We start from the raw sequence: 17,355 nt of genomic DNA, 5'->3' as shown, positions 1-17,355 counted from the left end.
AAAAAATGAGACATCTGTCACGGTTGGCGTGAGTCACGTGGCTTCGGTCATGGCTTCATGGTTGGTTAGCGATGCCTCCGTCGGAGGGGTACAGCGGCTTTGTGAGCGGCACTCCCCTGGCTACCTGCTCCTCTGGGTCCCACCTGCAACACTGAAACAAATTAATTATATCGATTTAAAAGCCTCTAATGACTTTAGAACAGTAAATGTATTAGAGGCTTAATCACTCTTCTTTTCGCAGCCCTCACATTACATCATGGCAAAGTTAATTTGCATTTAGCACCATATACTTACACCACACACAGGCACTATTTAATTATGAGCTGCCGCATGTACAGATGGCGTTCTGTATGCTATTGTACATTGGTGGCTGCTAGTTATTTGTTGATTTCCTGCCCCTCTGTACCAGTGTAATCACTTATAGATTTTGCTCTGATCCCCTGGCGGATTGAAAATTCTTCGGAACCCTCAGGCCACAGTTATTGCTATTCACACATCCTGCCCAAATAATCAGCTACTGTAGCACTGGGCCGGCAGCAATCTGCCAACTGTTACATTATGTGGGCATGTGGAGCAGACAAAATCTGCTGCTGAATACGAAGCAGCAATCACTTTGTTAAATGTCCAAGATTTGATGCACTACAGTATTAAGTTGTTCCCGCTCGTGGTTGTTGCTTATTCGTGTGTGTGTGTGTGAGTGAAAGAGCTTAAAAATCGTGCAAATATTCATCCCGGCGTTGCCCTCAAATGCCATCTTAACTCAATATAACCGAACATCACTGTCTATGCGGGTGAAAACCTAACGGGAAAGATCATCCTAAGAGCAAGGTGGATGCTTGTGTAAAATTCTGGACGGGAGGATGTCATAGATGTCATGGGAGGGATGATGTGACAGATTTGGCAGCAGGTGCGGCGTAATCAGGACAATAAAGGAAGAAAAACAAAAGAGACGAAGCGATGACAAATTGTATAAACAGGCAGATGGAAAAAAGAAACACAGATGAGACAGAGAAGGACCAGATAAACATTGAAAGATGGTTCTTAGTGGAAAAAAAAAAAAAACAACTTGAAAATCTCGCAGGTGGGAGTATGCGTGTATCCTCCACTGCAAGATTCCATCCAAATCCCATATTTCTCCAATACTGTTGAGTCATTTTTTGTATTTATGCTAACCTCGCTTGCTTTTAGCCACTGTCAAGCTTTACATACTTGGCTGTTAACAGACTGTGAAATTGAAAGAAGTAATAACATTATCTATAAAACCTGGATGAGGGATGACGGCCTTTTTGCTGCAATGCAGGCGCTGTCCATGTCGCTAATTAACCGCCACAAACAAGTGGTTAGGGACAGAGCAAGTGAGGGTCAACGAGACCCATTAGTGGATAAAAGGAGGAGCTTGGGTAGAGTCGTAGTTTAACAGCAGAGGATATCTGACAGTCAGCTGACCCCTAACCTCTTGGCACAGGCCTGACCTCGGCAGTGGCGAGCAGAATGGAGGTCAAGCTGATACCTCATCTTTTAACAATGGCCAAAGCATCCCTTTATTGTGTTAGTCATCTACAGATGTCCAGAAAAACTGAGGAAAATCATTGTTTGGAATTGATCTGATCCTTTACCGTCCCCATCTGTCATGCCTGGTCTGCTCTGCTCTGTATATCCATTTTTATCTGAGTATTGTATCGTACATCACTGAATGCAAATGGAGCAGTTTATCTTTCTGTCACTGTGACGCTCAGCCACTGTCCCCTTGGCTTGGCCCTTCTCTTCGGAGGGGATTGTGCTGTGGCCTGTGGCGTGGAGGGATGGTGGAACAGAGGTGTTTAATAACTGCCGGAGGATATTGTTCAGTTGAATTCTAATCACATTGATTAAGGGTATTGACCACTGGGACCCAGGGGTTTTTACAGACCCTTTGCCTTTATCCATCACACAGCTACTGTACACTATCCTCTCTGAATCTTCATACTGCATGCTCACTTGCACTATTTCACTTTATCTCACACCAGGCAATATACTCCATGTTACTGTCTATAATACATGTACACAAGCGTTTTTACATACTATACACTCTATTTATTTAGCAAGATATTGACAGCATCAGCAGAAAGCTGTGTCATCTATTACGTGCAGCTGCAGTCTTGTGTTTTTGTCAACCTAGAATACAATACTGGTGAATAATAATGGTTAAATGTAGCAAATGTTCAAAATGTTCGCTTTTTAATGCTGCCACTCGTCTGTATTTTCCCCTCACAGGGCATCTACAGCTGTATCCATGGGGTGCAGATTGAGGAGAAGAGCAGCTCGGCATTGAACTCCCCATCAGCCACCATGAACAACACCCATTCCAACATCATGCGCCTCTTACGCACCGCCAAGAACATGGCCTCCCTGTCAGGGGTGAACGGCTCACCACACAGCGCTCTGGACTTCATCCGCCGTGAATCCTCCGTTTATGACATCTCTGAACACCGGCGCAGCTTGGCGGGCCACTCAGACTGCAAGCCACCTTACCTACCAGAAGACAACATGTTCAGCGACTACATCAGTGAGGTGGAGAGGACGTTTGGCAACATCCACCTGAAGGACAGTAATCTGTACCAGGACCACTACCTGCACCACCACGGCTCAACGCTAGGGCTCAGCGGACCTCCTCCCAACAGGCCCCATAGTTTGGGCAGTGCTAGTTCTCTGGAGGGTGGCATGTTCGACTGTGACAGCCTGGGTGGAGGTGTGGCCCCTATTTTCACCACCCAGCCGTGCTCAGCGCTGACCCACAGGAACATGAGCAAGTTTGATCTGCTGTCTGGACAGACTCCTCCCCCAAGCCAGGGCTTCAAGGGAGGTCTGCCGGACCTGTACGGGAAGTTCTCCTTCAAGGGAGGTGCCTCCAGCTCCACATACATCCCTGGCCATAACTACTGTGGCGGGAGAGGAGATGACGATGGGAATATACGTTCAGATGTCTCGGACATTTCCACGCACACTGTAACTTATGGCAACCTGGAGGGTAACGCCAAGAAGCGCAAACAATACCGTGATAGCCTGAAAAAGAGGCCGGCCTCTGCCAAGTCCAGACGGGAGCTGGACGAGATTGAGCTGGGCTACAGGAGGAAACCGTACCACATCAGCCACCACCACTACCATGGCCACCGCTCTACCTCCCCACCGCTTTTGCCCTCTGAACGGAAGAGAGGAGGAGGAGGAGGTGGAGGAGGAAACAACGATGGGAACTATCTCTTCAGAGAAAAGGAGAGCGTTAGGGATTTTTATTTGGACCAGTTTCGGCCCAAAGAGGGTGTCCCTCAGTGGGAACACGTGGACCTGACCGAGGGCCCTGGGAGTAGAGATGGAGGAGTGGGGACCTGCACCTCCCTGGTTCCAGTGGATGACTTTCTTAAGAGCAAACCCAAAAAGTCAGATTCAAAGAGTGGGGGAGGATCTGGGCTGGCAGGGGGAGAGTGGGAGTGCAGGAACTGTCGGGCTAGTGGGGGAGGTGGCAAGCAGATGTCAATCCATGGAGGAGGTGGTGGTGGTGGGTATGGTGGTATAAGCTGCGGGTCATCGGGAGGTGGAAACAGCCGCCCCAGCTCTGCGACCTGCATGCGCTGCGAAAGCTGTAAAAAGACAGGAAACCTGTATGATATCAGCGAGGACAACAACCACCTCTTGGAACAAATGGGGGGAGGGAAAGGTGGGGGAGGAGGAGGAGGAGGAGGTATGGGTGCAGGTCCTCAGTCTCAACTTCAGGGACAGCAGAGGAGGAAGGGTGGAGGGTTAGGAAAACCACTTAGACGGCAGCACTCGTATGACGCGTTTGTCGACCTTCAGAAAGAGGAGTCAGGTGGGATGGGAAGTTTGATGGGTCTAGGAGGAGGTGGAGGAATGAGTGGTGCAGGTATGGGAGGGATGCTGCCCCCACCCAGGAGTGTTAGCTTGAAGGAGAAGGAGCGCTACATGGAGGGCACCAGCCCCTTTGCACACATATTTGAGCGCCACGGGGGCTCAGAGAGAGAAAGGGAAAGAGACAGGGACCCATTGTTTTACGGAGGTGAGGGGCGTAAAGGACCCGGCTCGCCATTCGGCCTGTTCAGAGGCGGTGAGGGCCTCCACCGCCGCTCCATCGGAGAGAGAGACATGAGAGACAGGGACAGGTCTTTGATGGAAGGAGGAGGTGGAGCAGCGTTCTCTTTATCCAAATCTCTTTACCCTGATCGGGTAAACCAAAACCCCTTTATACCCACCTTTGGCGATGACCAGTGTCTGATGCACGGAGCCAAACAATATTACATGAAAAAGCAACAGCAGCAGCAACAAGTTGCCAAAAACAGCCGAAGTGACTTCAGGAGCCAGATGAGCACGGCATCATATCTGCCGGCATCTGCCACGGCCGGGGTGATGTCCAATGTGGCCCCCCGGTTCCCGAAAGAGCTCAGCCTTGGTGGAATGAACCACCACGGCTCCATGCTGGGGGTCGGCCCCCCGCGCCCCTTCAACGGAAGCAATGGCCATGTGTACGAGAAACTCTCCAGCATTGAGTCTGACGTGTGAGAGAAAAAGGGGGAGGAGGAACGGACGATGGCAAGGGGGAAGGAGGAGAGGAATAGAGGCGTGTAGTGTTAGGAGATCAGGGATGATTTTAAAGACACTGTCCACACACTGCAACCCGAGCCCATATTGGGACAGCAGGATGAGTAGATGTAAAAGAGGAGAGAGCTGGAGGAGGAAAAGACTGTAAGTTAGCGACTGTGAAATGGAAAGCTAAAAGTAAGGGGGAAAAAATCGTAATTTTTGCGAGAAAATCTGGGTAAAAAAAAATCAGGACACCCTGAGGAGGTGTGGGATGTTAACCCTCTCTCAGAAATGGCCAAAGCTACTCTACTTTCACGTCCAAACACGGTCAATTAACATTCCCCTCAACATCACAACCGCACTCAACTCCAAGTCCATCATTTCATCCACCAGTGAGGCAGAAGTCAATGTACTCGGTTATTATCGCAAAGAGGCGACACCTCATCTTAGTTATTGGACATGTGAGCCTGGTGCGATTTGATGGCTGCCTGAGAGCTCCCGCTGAGCGCTTATGAAGAAAGACTGCGAGAGCAGAGAGAGGAGCGAACTGCCCATCTGCCCCTGTGTCACTGCAGAAAGGAGACATTGTCACGTTTACACAGGAGATGACTGGTGCTTCTCTCTCTCTCTCTCTCTCTCTCTCTCTCTCTCTCTCTCTCCCCCTCTCCCCCACTCCCTCCCTCTCTCTGGAAGGAGAGCCTGTCCATCTCTCTCCGCCCTGCACTCGTCTGACTCTTCTGTTTCTCCCCTCTCTCCTCTTTCTCTCGGCCCCCCCGCTCCTCCTCCTCATCCCTAACGCCAAAAGAGCTGATCTTGTTTGCTATGAGAAATACAATCATGAATGATAATAAGATATTCTTATAGAAAAAAACAGGGTATAAGAACAACAATAATATTGATAACATTGTGAATAACAAAGCTGTTAGTACTGATTATGATAACACTGCTTATAATATCACTAAGTTTTTCTTGTTTTATGTTCTGTTGGTATAATATTTCACTACTGTTTTAGTATCTGTAGTTGTATTCTGTCTGCCCCTGGTGGCAGCAGGAAGGTTGCTTTTAGTTCAACCAACAAGCCAGAAAGACTGAGTCCTCAACTCCTGTTTTTTTTCTGTTCTCTGTAGAATATTTTACTCCATGCTCATACATTTATTTGCTCCTTGTGGAAAAACAGGATCTCGACGACACGTTTAGAACGGACAGATCCTTATTTGACGTTTCAAGACATTACAAATCAAGCGCACACACGCATACACACACACACACACACACACTTAAACACGCAGAGCTTTTGTCGGCCTGAACTTGTGCTACTGTGAACAAGCCGAAGCGGAAGATACTGAGAGGAAGGACGTGCCTTAAAGGTCTCCAGTGGACGTGTCCTCCAGTTGGCATGCGGCCCTCACGCAGCAGCACCGGGACGGGGCTGCTCGGTGGTCTCTTCACGTTTATGAGCCAAAACTGCAGTAAAAATTTACAGCGGGCTTGAGACGCTGCTGCTGACGGTTTAGATACGAGAATGCCGTGGGAGATGCTTTTATGTCTCCGTAAAATGATTTCATATGTCAATTATGGGCAGAGCTTTATGAAGCAGTTGTATTCTGGACGTCCCCGCAGTCATGGATAGACGCCTCGCTTCACGACACGGCAGCCTTTAGACCACTTCTTTTATTCAGGTTACACGATGACAGTCACCAGGCACTTACTTTTTTTCGGCCTCTCACTAGTATCTCGCGGACGGCATTGCTTTTCACTCACGTCGGCAGCCTGAGAGCGCACACAGAGCTTTGTTCCGGACATTGTGTATGATTTAATATATGCACTGTCGTTTATGCGGGCAGAATGCTACAGATTGTGTAGGAGAAGTGTTGCTGCCGCGCCACAACGGTAAAAGCTTGAGCTGACGAGGATGTCTATTTGAGAGAGGCCTCTTCAACACTGACCGAGGCGTCAGGGAGGCGGCCATCTTGCGAAAGCTCTGCGGCTTTTTACTTTGATTGATGTAGATAGTCTTTTTAGCAGGAGAGGCCTCGTTTATTGCACAGGACCTTTTACTCAGTGTAGGTTCAGGCACTCAGTAGACATGCCTTATTGTCCCATCACCACCCCCCCCCCCGCCCCTCCCCTCACTCACGAGCTGTCTGATGATGACTCATCATTTTACTGTACAGAATAAAGAAGCCTCTATTAGTTATTTAAGGGTTTGATCTTCGATTAGCGGGTGGTGTCAGAAGTTCAAGGGCTTATGGGAGATTGCACCGGAGTGCTGGCCTGAGATTGGAGCTGCTGGAGTGTGTAGAGTGTGAGCTTTGTCATTGCGGACTTCTATCTTATACCCTAATCTAAATGCACCTGTGTAATAGGTTGGCGTGCGGGTATGTGTGTGTGTGTGTGTGTGTGTGTGTGTAAGTGTGCGTGGGTGTGTGTGTGTGTGTGTGCGTGTGTGCGTGTCGAGGGAAGCAAATCATGACTGAATGATAACAGCTGTTTTTTTTTCCCCACTATCCTGCCAATAACTATTCCTAAATTCAACAGCCTCTCCACAGACAACAGCGTTAAAGTGAGACTGATCGAGTTAGCCTTAAATCAACCAGATTCATCCACCCATCCCCCCATGACTCTCCTAATAAATAGATTGGGATCTCTGGAATTTTTATACGCACACATCTTGAAAGTTCAGGTCAACCATTATCAGCAAGACGGTATAAGAAGGAGACGGGAGAACGAGGAATGACGAGGAAATAAGACGGAGCAGAAGAAAGACTTTGGAGCGGGCATCAGTCAGTGTCAGCATTTGTATGTTCAATCTTTTCCTTGTAAATAATATATTTAAAACTCTTTTCACTTTGTACAGTAAACAGACAGACAGGATGTAACTTTCAATATGTTTTACAGCAATTTAAGAAATAAACAAAACGAGAATAAAAACTCATAAAAACGAAAAAAACACATAAACAAAAATATGCAAAATATAGTTAAGACACAAATATTACTAATCATAAGTGATATAATTGAACCTCTTTTTCTTTCGATCTCATGTTTACTTAATTATGATAGTTTACCAATCAGTATACTGATTATGTTAAGAATTCTGCTTTTTCATATTTTCACTAAAGTGTTGGAAATTGAGGATACTTTACTGTAGGTGTAGACGTTTGGTGATAAAAGGGGGAAGTTTAGTTTTAGGAGTCTTTGCTAAGTTTCCCTTGAATTGTGTTAGATTCTCTCTTTTTAAGGTAAGCTCTTCTTCATGCTTTTTGAGATAAAGTCAATTATCTACACATTTATGTAATACAATATTACATGTATACATAGATGATATTTGCATTTAGAGGCAGTATATTGTGATCCTTCATTTCTAAGCAGCAATCCTTGTTAAAATCTTAGACGATATTTGTGTTTTTGTTGCCCGTTTTTTTTGACCTGGGCTGTCATGGTGATTGCACACAGAATTTAGAGCCATCTTCGGCCCGGCCTATCCTGCTCCCTCTCTACGTTTGGGATAGACATCACTGTGGTAAAGGAAAATATATATGTGTGTATGTGTACGCACATGCACACACATACATGTATAAACACATGTGCACACACCAACGCGCGCTGGACATTTCCCAGTGTTGATGTTTTGTTAACACCGCTGAGGAGTTCAGCACAATGTTGTGCAAAACGAGTGTAGTTTCATCTGATTGAGAATCCATTTGAAGCTGAAATGCATTTGTGCAACCCCTTACTAAAAGGTGCAACATTCGTTCTGTCATGTCTCGTTTTATGTAGTTTTGCTTCAGGGGAATCGACCGTTGCTATATTTTAGCTCACATATTACTAAAGCGCATAATTTGACAGCTGAAAACGCTTAAATGCTTTGTATTCTAATTTATTTTTGTGCAACTTTGCGCACTGCTTATTTCTCTGTATGAGATGGGTCATTTGTGATTTGTTGTGCACAGTTCTGTCCCCATCCAGTCACAAATTATTTCCCCTGCTCTTCTGCTGTATGGTACTGATTCCAATAAGTCTCTATAATCTTCTCTCCAGCCCTGAGAGAAGAAATTCATCTCTCTTCTGTTTTTCTCCTCAGCTGCTTACATGTGTGGAGGGTTGATTGAAAAGTGAAAAATGCATCAGTGTGCATGTAAACTCTGTTAGGTTTGCATATTTTACACACACGCGAACACTTCTTTTTTTGTCTCCCCATTTGCAATAAACTGCATGACCAACAGAAAACGCTCCTACTGCACACTGTAATCAGCTCCTGCCTTTCATGCATCGGACGGCGAGCTATAGTGCCAGTTTGCAGCTGCTGGTTGGGAAGTCAAGGTGCACCTGACACTGTGGTAAACATGCTATCATCAGGCCTTCGCCACCTCCAGCTGCTGTGCTCCGCGGCCAGCGCGCGCAGGTCGGCCGGCGATGCAGAGTAAGCACGGCTCGTCAGAAGTCTTTATTTCCCTTACGGCCAAATTGGTCCCAGCCTCACTTCTCTGCACACGAGCGTGCCACAACACATTTGGTCAAATGCATCATGTTGAGCAAAACACTGTGTCACATTTTTTACATCACAAGAAAACGGCTGTGGCAAGTTAGTGGACTGGAACATCCTGAAGGTGGAGGATGTAAATATCACCTCAGCTGACGTGTGTTTTTCTGTCAGGAATACTGACGCATGGGACCAAATAACAGCGTGACATGGTCAGCTGCAGGGATCGATGTACCGGTTAAACTGACTTGTGAAAATGTAATTTTGCATTTTTGTGTTTTGGAGGAAAGCTATTGTTTGCTTCACATCAGTATTTCTAACATATTGAGTTCAACTTGTTTTTCATCAGTGAGTCACTCCTCATACGGATAGGGAGAATTATACTGTGATATTATATGATTGGTTTGTTGTGAAGGTCCATGTAATTTAGCTGCTTATAAGTTTCACCTGATTCATTGCAGAACTTGTTTACTAATATTTTAAAGTTGTACCTTGTGTGTACGTGTATTAATATGTATTGATATTGCTTTATATTGATGCATACAAAATTTTCTATTAAATTGTGTACAGTTTTGCTTGTTAATATTGCTATTTTCCATCTTCATCATTCCTACTTGAGAATGGTTTGCATTACCTGAATGAAAACTAATGATAACATGACATAAGGGGTTGCTACTAAATGTATTTCACAGAGTGATCGGGTTGGTGAAAACACACGTCGTCAATGAAACTACATAGCCTGATTCAATTTACTGTGGGTTGACAAAAAATGTAACATATGAATAGCATCAATTGTATACATAATGATATACATAATATTATTCTTGGCCATTCTTTTCTCTTTTTGTGGCCCTTTTCTTTGAAATAATCCCCAAATTTTTACACCATACGAACAGAAAACGACACAAAAACAAATAATTGTACAGGTTGTGTAAATATTGAATATTGGGGGAAACATTTACCTTCTTTTTTTTTTGTATGAAAACGATCAAAGTAATCTCACGAAACGAAATTAACCATGTCATGACAAAATTGCAAAAAAACATCATTAAGGTACTTCTAATAAGGATAATACTGATATCTACAATTATAAGTGCTCAAATAAGACTATTCTTTCTCTTTGTACATGATGAACAAAATGAAGTGTTGAGTATTAATAATAAAATACTATAAGTTTCACGCATATGGCTTTTTAAGCTTTTTTGTGTTCACCTCTGAATTTTGACACTTCCTCCTCTTACGCACACACACACACACACACACACACACACACACACACACACACACACACACACACCTCTGCATCCTTTTGATTCATTTCATTTGACTGGTGCATTATGAGAAGTCTCCATTCTTGCGTCTCTTGCATGGTCCTGCCCGCTGCAGTGGACACACAGATAATCCGGTCTGGCTCTCTACCTGCTTTCTCTACCCTCGCTCTCTCTTGCTTCCTATCACCTGCGTTCATTGTCATTCTCTCAAATACACGATCTGTCTTTCGCACACAAGCTGGCTCTTCCAATGGCAGGAATTCCTGGGAGAGGAGAGGAAAGGCCTGCCTGAGAAACCAGGGCCATATGGTGACTGTATGGTGGAGTGCTTGGGTCTGGGTCTGTCCCCTCAACAACCCACACTGCCGTCCAGCCCCCTCAGGCTTCTCCCAGGCTGCTCTCTCTCCTCTCCCCCTGCTCCTGCTGGACTGTGCAGCAGTACAGTAGACCTGCCTTTGTCAAAGTGAGACAACTGGCGCGTCGTCTCCGATTTAAAAAGAGGCTCAAACCGAACCTTTATTTATCCGAGAGAGATCAACATTGAGATTGAGGATGTGGTTCAAATTGCGTAATAATTATCTGAGGTCAGGGAAGCGGGACAGATTGGAAAATCTGGATGATGAAAGTAAAAGATGAAAACCCACCCCTGTCTCAGGAGTTGCCATCAAAATGACATTGAGAAGGGCATTTATCTTCCGGCGGTCTCCAATGCTGTTCGGCTGCCAATAGCGTAATATTGTACTTGGACTGAGCAAATGTATTTAAATGTATGAATAATAAGCAGGGCGTTCTGTGGAGTGAGGACACAGGCAAAAGATCCCAGAGACAACCAGAGCTAATATCATGTGCATCTGGCTACTCGTGTCTTCAGATATATAAGCTATTTTTCAGCATTTGAGACATTTCATGTTTCCTCAGTTGTAAAATCACAGCTTTGAGCCACGCTTGTGATGCATCATGGAGATGGAAAGATTTGAACATGGCGTATTGAAGGGTGATTCACTGTTGTCATGATACCGCCTTAAAAAAAATGAAAAGGAAAGAAAAAAACTTTCACTGCTGTACCAAGCTGGGCTGTGCAGTCTGTAAATTTTACATTTTGACATTTTAACAGGCAGATCTTATCCAGAGTGACTTAAAGATGCATTAAGATTTTTATTGCCCCGCAGTACCAAATGACCATGATATATCTTCAGGGTTTGATAGGGTTGTTGATCAATACCAATGACTCAACTATTACTTTGCCAGGTAGCCCTCTGAGACTTTCAGCCCCCCTTCCCAGTCCTCCCCGCTGACTGCTTCTCAGCCCGTCAAAGGTGGAGAATGGCTGCTGTGCGTGATTAAACCAGCTCCGCAAACACATTTCGTGCTCAAGCCAAAAAAGCAAAGTAGTGTTATTTTGCTCCATGACGCATCAATGCCTTCACTCAACGTGTCCGTGGCATTTCTGCTCTCATTAGATAGCTTTCTGTTGTTTGAGTGTGAGAATGAGATGAGTGCACGAGAGTAAGTCCAGTTCTTGTCTCTGCGTCGGTCCTGTCGGTGTTCATGAAATTCCTCCTGTCAGACATTACTGAGGTTGAAAAGGCAGAAGTTACAAGTTACAAAGTTGCCTTTTAAGAAGTCCATGCTGATGTTTACAAGGTAATGTTTTTAGCGTGTGCAGCATGTTTGCATGCAAACATTTGCTAATTAGCTCTAAACACAAAGTACACTTAAGGCTTTATGGGAATTTCATTAATTATTGACAAGTTGAAATTTTGCCCCGACGATGGCGTCAGATGAAATGTTCGGGATCACCAAAGTTAACACAATTCATCCTGTGGGGGATGTGAATGTGTGTACCAAATTCCATTACAATCCATCCTGTAGTTGTTGAGCTATTTCAGCCCATGTGAAGCTCATGTGAATGGAGAGAGAAAGCCAGAGGATCACTGGAGTCATTCGGGTACATCCTCTGGGATCCATAAATGTCTGTAGTTATATGTTGAGACATTTCACTAAAAAACAAATGTCAACCTGCTGATGGCACGAGAGGAAATGTCAGTGGATCACCAAAGTCACATGGGTCCATCATCTGGATGTCTGGACTATGGCTGCAGCGATTTCACATTGGTATGAAAATTGATGGTTATCATATCATGTACATTTGCTAATATGTGGCATTGCTTTCTATTGTATTAGAGTTATTTTAAAAATTCAAGTTTAAATCAAGTTTCATGTCTGTCATGTTTGTTAAGCAAAAAAACCCTTCTGTTTTCACTTCTTTAAGGGTCACTGTATCTGATAATAATACCAATGCTGAGAGTGTAATACCGTGAAACTGTGATAGTCATCATTTGTGAAAATCTGCTGCAACCCTAGTCTGTACAAAATCTTATGTCGATCCATCCAACAGACAATCCAAAATGTCAGACCAACTGTTCTACCAACATTGTAAGAAGTAAGAAAGGAGTGATGGACTGAGGGGTATGGACGAGGACAAAGGGTTTGCAGAGAGAGAGCGTGAGAGGTGAAGGGACAGAGAGTTGCATTTAGAAACTCAGGTCATCATTTCAGCCTCCTCCCAAAATAGTGAAGAAGAGACGACGTAGCTGAACTGTCTCTCTGCGCAGCTTGTCCCAGCACTGCCTCACCTGTGCTCTCCACAGACCACAGCTGTCTGCCAAGAAACCGGGAAGTCCAGAGATATGATGGCAAACTTGCTGACGAGAGCAGTCAGGCTCTGCAGTGGTGCAAAGCATGCTGGGAGCGAGGCTACCTGCTGGACAGAACGAACTTGATCTCCACTCTGTATGCTTCATATCTGACCTCATCTCTCCCCTCTGAGCGTTTTGTCCATACCTGCACACTGCAGCCCGCCTGTCCCCCACCAAGCTACGATGACACCCACCTCCTCATCCATCATCCCTGGAACAGCAACCCCCCCCCCCCCCCCCCCCCCATCACTCCTAGTTCACATTAATTTTTCAGTCACACTGGCAAGCAAGACTTATTAAATTATTGATGGTGGGAGTGAGGTGTGAGGGGAAAGGATGAGATATATTAGTGAGATAGAGATTCACGCGTGAGGTTGCGCAGCATCTTAAATGTGAAATATCGTCAGCTGTGCTACAGTTTGATATTTCTGCTGCTGTCAAGGAGAAGATGGACGGCATTTTTGTGGATTGGAGAGCTGGACACTCCGACTGTCTGAACAGAAGTCCGACATGGGCGTATCTGAAGGCCGAAACCTTCCACTGCTCTAATTCAACCGCCAGTCAGAGGCGAAATCTTGCGCTCCGTCTGCCTCTCAGCATTGCTTTGCCCTGTCACCTCCAATCCCCCTTTCCCTCACCTGATACTGACACTCTTTTCCCTCCTTCCTTCCTTTTGCTTCCCTGCTTCTCAGTCGCTCTCCTCCTCTCTTGAACTCCCTTTATCCCACCCTCACTCCCTCTCTCTCCAACGCCCCCTTTCTATTGTGCGTCAGTTTGAATTATTGGCACGGAGGGAGAGCTGGTGGTGGTGGTGGTGGTGGTGGGAGCATCGTGGTAATAAAAGGAAGAGGGGCCTGTGAGTTATGGATGAGAGTTCGCTGGATTATGGAGAAATGAGAGAGGGAGCAGGATGGAGGGAGAAGAGGGGTAAAAAGGACAGATGACTGTAGTGAAGAGTGCCATAAAGCAAAGCTTCCAATTCAATGATACAACTCACTTCATCCTTGAAACTTGTGACCTCAGAAGACTCATTTGTTTGCAAAATATCTTTTTTTCTTTTTTTGCGTGTGGCGCACCAACATATAAGCCACTGCTCGGTCATTCTCTTGCTCTCTTTTTTCTATCATTGTCTCTCCTTTCTCTTGCTGCTCTTTATGAAGTACCTACATTTTAACAATTAACAGTTACCTAGCAACAGGATATGTTATTTCAAAAAGCAGAGAGGAGAAAGGTCTGAGGTGGCAGTGCGATATAAAGTGTGTTATTTACAGTAATATTGTTACATACATCAGCCTCTGATTTCACACGGCAGCTGGGCAGCGCACCAGTACAGTGAAGGGAGACTGCATGTGATCAATGCGCTCAGGAAGCTTATAGGACTGGGGCTCATGGGGTTGACAGCAGATGTCACGATGCAGCATTTGGAGAGTGAACACTGGCCACTGGCAGGAGCTGAGGAAGGTCGTTGACGCTGGCACTTTATTTTCCTGACCTCTAAATGTTCGAGTGTGCGCCGGTAGCCGCTCATCTTATCAAATGGTTACACAGGAGTGAGCTTAAATTCTTTAGGGAATTTTAGCTCGATTTTGGTTGAAGTTCGCAAATGATTAGAATTGAATGGCAATAAAGGAATAGTTTGGGTTATTTCTTAGTTGGGAGCAGCTCAGACAATCAGTGAAGACCCCAGGAAGTAACTAATCTCAGCCAAGAAATAGCCTGGCACACGACCCCATGTAAAACTCCATACTGTTGTTTTAGCACATTTCATATGGTTTAATCAAAGGAGATGTACTGTTGTTGTTACAGAAGTTAAGAGGTGCTGGTAGACACATTTTGTTACCTTTGAACAGAGCCCTGCTAGCTGTTTCCCCCTCTTTCTTGTCTTTGTGCTAAGCTAAGCTAACCTGCTGCTGCTTTAGCTTCATATTTGGTGTTCAGACCCTCCAGTGGTATCAATCTTCTGATCTTTCACTCACTAAGAAAGCATTTTTTTTTCTTTCATATTTCTTATTGCTTTCCGATTTCCTGAAATGTCAAACTGTATCTTTAACAGTCCAACTCACAGCTTGTTTCACCTTAACTCTATCAGAAATGGTCACTGGCAGTGTACCCTCTTAGCACACAGGAAATTACTCTAAAAACATACTGAAAGCTGAACCAGGAGAGAACAAGTGCTCCCTGTACAGAGACGGTTGGTCGTGATGATAAGACAATAAACGAACCACTCGAACATCCTGTCTTCAAATCTACAATCATCAGAAAATAAAATGTTATATCAAATATACCAACATTCACATCCTCACAACGTTTTGTCAGCCTTTATTCTCTCAGGGCAGACACTCTCCTGCATGCCTGCAGCCATGTTGTTGCACGGTGTGTTAAAGTTTTTTAAATCATCAATAACACCTGCAGTGAAACAATTACTTCCTCAAACACAATTTAGCACAAACTGTTACTGTTCTCTCTGCAGAATGATTCAGAGTTAACAAAGCACATGTGTGCAGACGAAATGACAGGTGTGCCGACATGAGGATGAATAATCGAGATGAAGGTGAGACTGGAGAGCTCACGCGTCGAGATTTTGCACTGCAGAGAGAGGAGCAGACACGGAGAGAGGGCGAGATGGAGAGCAGGGAGCCGCGCGGAGATAAAGGGACGGACAGATGGAGTGATAGGACATCAACAAGTGAGAGATTGCCACGATGGTAAAAGACAGAACGTGAAAAGGAAGTGCTGAGGAGAAAAAAGGGTTAAAGAGGAGAGGGGAGAGAGATGGTTGCCTCGGCAACAGCAGCCAGCGTTTTCTCTTTTTCTTTATCAATCTCTCTTGCACACACACACACACACACACACACACACACACACACACACACATACAGTACATACATACACATGCTTTCCCCCGCGCCCCCTCCCCTCTCCTTCTCGCTCCTCTCCTCTGTGGTTCAGAGTTAAAGTTTTTGCAGCCGTATTTTAATGCGCTGCTCTTCCTGGAACAGATTTCTTCAAAGGACGATGTGTTTGTCTGATGCCGTGGCAGCACTCGCAAAGCACAGGATGTACTGTGAAATGAATGCTGTTGTACTGTGTGGTCAACCAGTGGCTTCATATCACATCACATCATATCATTTCACATTATATCACATCATATACAGTATCACATAGAAAATATCACATCATGGTTGCTTATATTTGTTTAGCCTGATATCTTTCTGTAGCTATATGTCTGTTTGTGTATTATCACAGTGCTGTCTTTCGCTTGATTGAGAGTTAATGAGAAATGGAGTCCCTGTATGCGTTGATGTCTCAGACCCTCCATCATTATTACCACGTCCAGTCTGTAAGAAGAAATATTCCTAGCAGTAGCTGGAAAGCAGCTACTTAAATCATCATTATTGGTACTATTAGTGTCACTTTTACTCCCCTTCTTATCTCCACTTTTTTGACATGCATTTTAAGTAAATATATAATAGTAAATATTTCCACTCTGCTGTGGAGCGGCAACTCATACACAGAGTGACATCAGAAATAACTCACATGTGCAATAATATTACACAATGTGGGATTATATTGTATCTACTCCGTTTCTATTTTCTGTCTGGTGTTAGTTTTAAATATTGTATTGCATTTGTAAGGAGCCGCACACAACCTGTCTGCTTTCGTTCCGGTGACTCCTGTTGTGTATCAGCCTGACGTTGGACATGGCTCAGTCTTCCTGACTAAACCCTGTCATGCGTGTATCTGTGTGGCGCATCCTCACATGACAGCCACCACAGGGGGGAGGAGATCCAGTATCTAAGGTCACTGTCGCATCACACGAGGAGTGTGTGAAAGCTTGTGTGTTGTGACTGTGAGTGACAAGCATGTGTGGGTGTGGGTGCGTGTGTGTGTGTGTGTGTGTGTGTTTCCTTTGTGCTCTTGATGCGTGACATATACACAGAATATTATATGGGCTTGATATGAGATGCGGGAGATTGTGGCATGTCCGGGAACACCGGTGTGTGTGTCATATGTGTGTGATGTGATGTAGGACTGTGCTGTGCAGGTGTGTGTGTGTGTGTGTGTGTGTGTGTGTGTGTATGGCTATGTATTACTCATGTTGTGGGGACATAAATCGGTTTACACAGTCACATTGTGGGGACAAAACGGGTTTTAGGGTGAAGACTTGGGTTAAGGTTAGGGTAAGGGTTAGGGTCAGGTATGCAGTGGTTATGGTTATGGTGGAAACATGACTGTTTGTGTGTATGTATGTGTGTGTGTGTGTGTGTGTGTGTGTGTGTGTGTGTGTGTAATTTTGTGTCTGTGTGTACATGCATGCTCGCATGCCTTGTGTGTG

General features: G+C 45.0%; 1 protein-coding gene across 3 annotated transcripts in view; it reads left to right on the top strand.

Moving 5' to 3' along the window:
* The window catches only part of grin2ba (glutamate receptor, ionotropic, N-methyl D-aspartate 2B, genome duplicate a), a 119,077-nt gene extending 108,845 nt beyond the window's left edge, over positions 1 to 10,232 (top strand). For all 3 annotated transcript variants that reach the window (XM_076751730.1, XM_076751728.1, XM_076751729.1), the window contains exon 17: positions 2,254 to 10,232. In XM_076751730.1, the coding sequence (XP_076607845.1) occupies positions 2,254 to 4,548 (2,295 nt within the window). In that variant the 3' untranslated portion in view covers positions 4,549 to 10,232. The remainder of the gene's footprint in view (positions 1 to 2,253) is intronic.
* Positions 10,233 to 17,355: the final 7,123 nt, after the last annotated feature.

The sequence above is a fragment of the Chaetodon auriga genome, chromosome 16 (genome assembly GCF_051107435.1).
Source record: "Chaetodon auriga isolate fChaAug3 chromosome 16, fChaAug3.hap1, whole genome shotgun sequence".
NCBI lineage: Eukaryota > Metazoa > Chordata > Actinopteri > Chaetodontiformes > Chaetodontidae > Chaetodon > Chaetodon auriga.
This window is presented reverse-complemented; position numbering and strand designations above follow the sequence as displayed.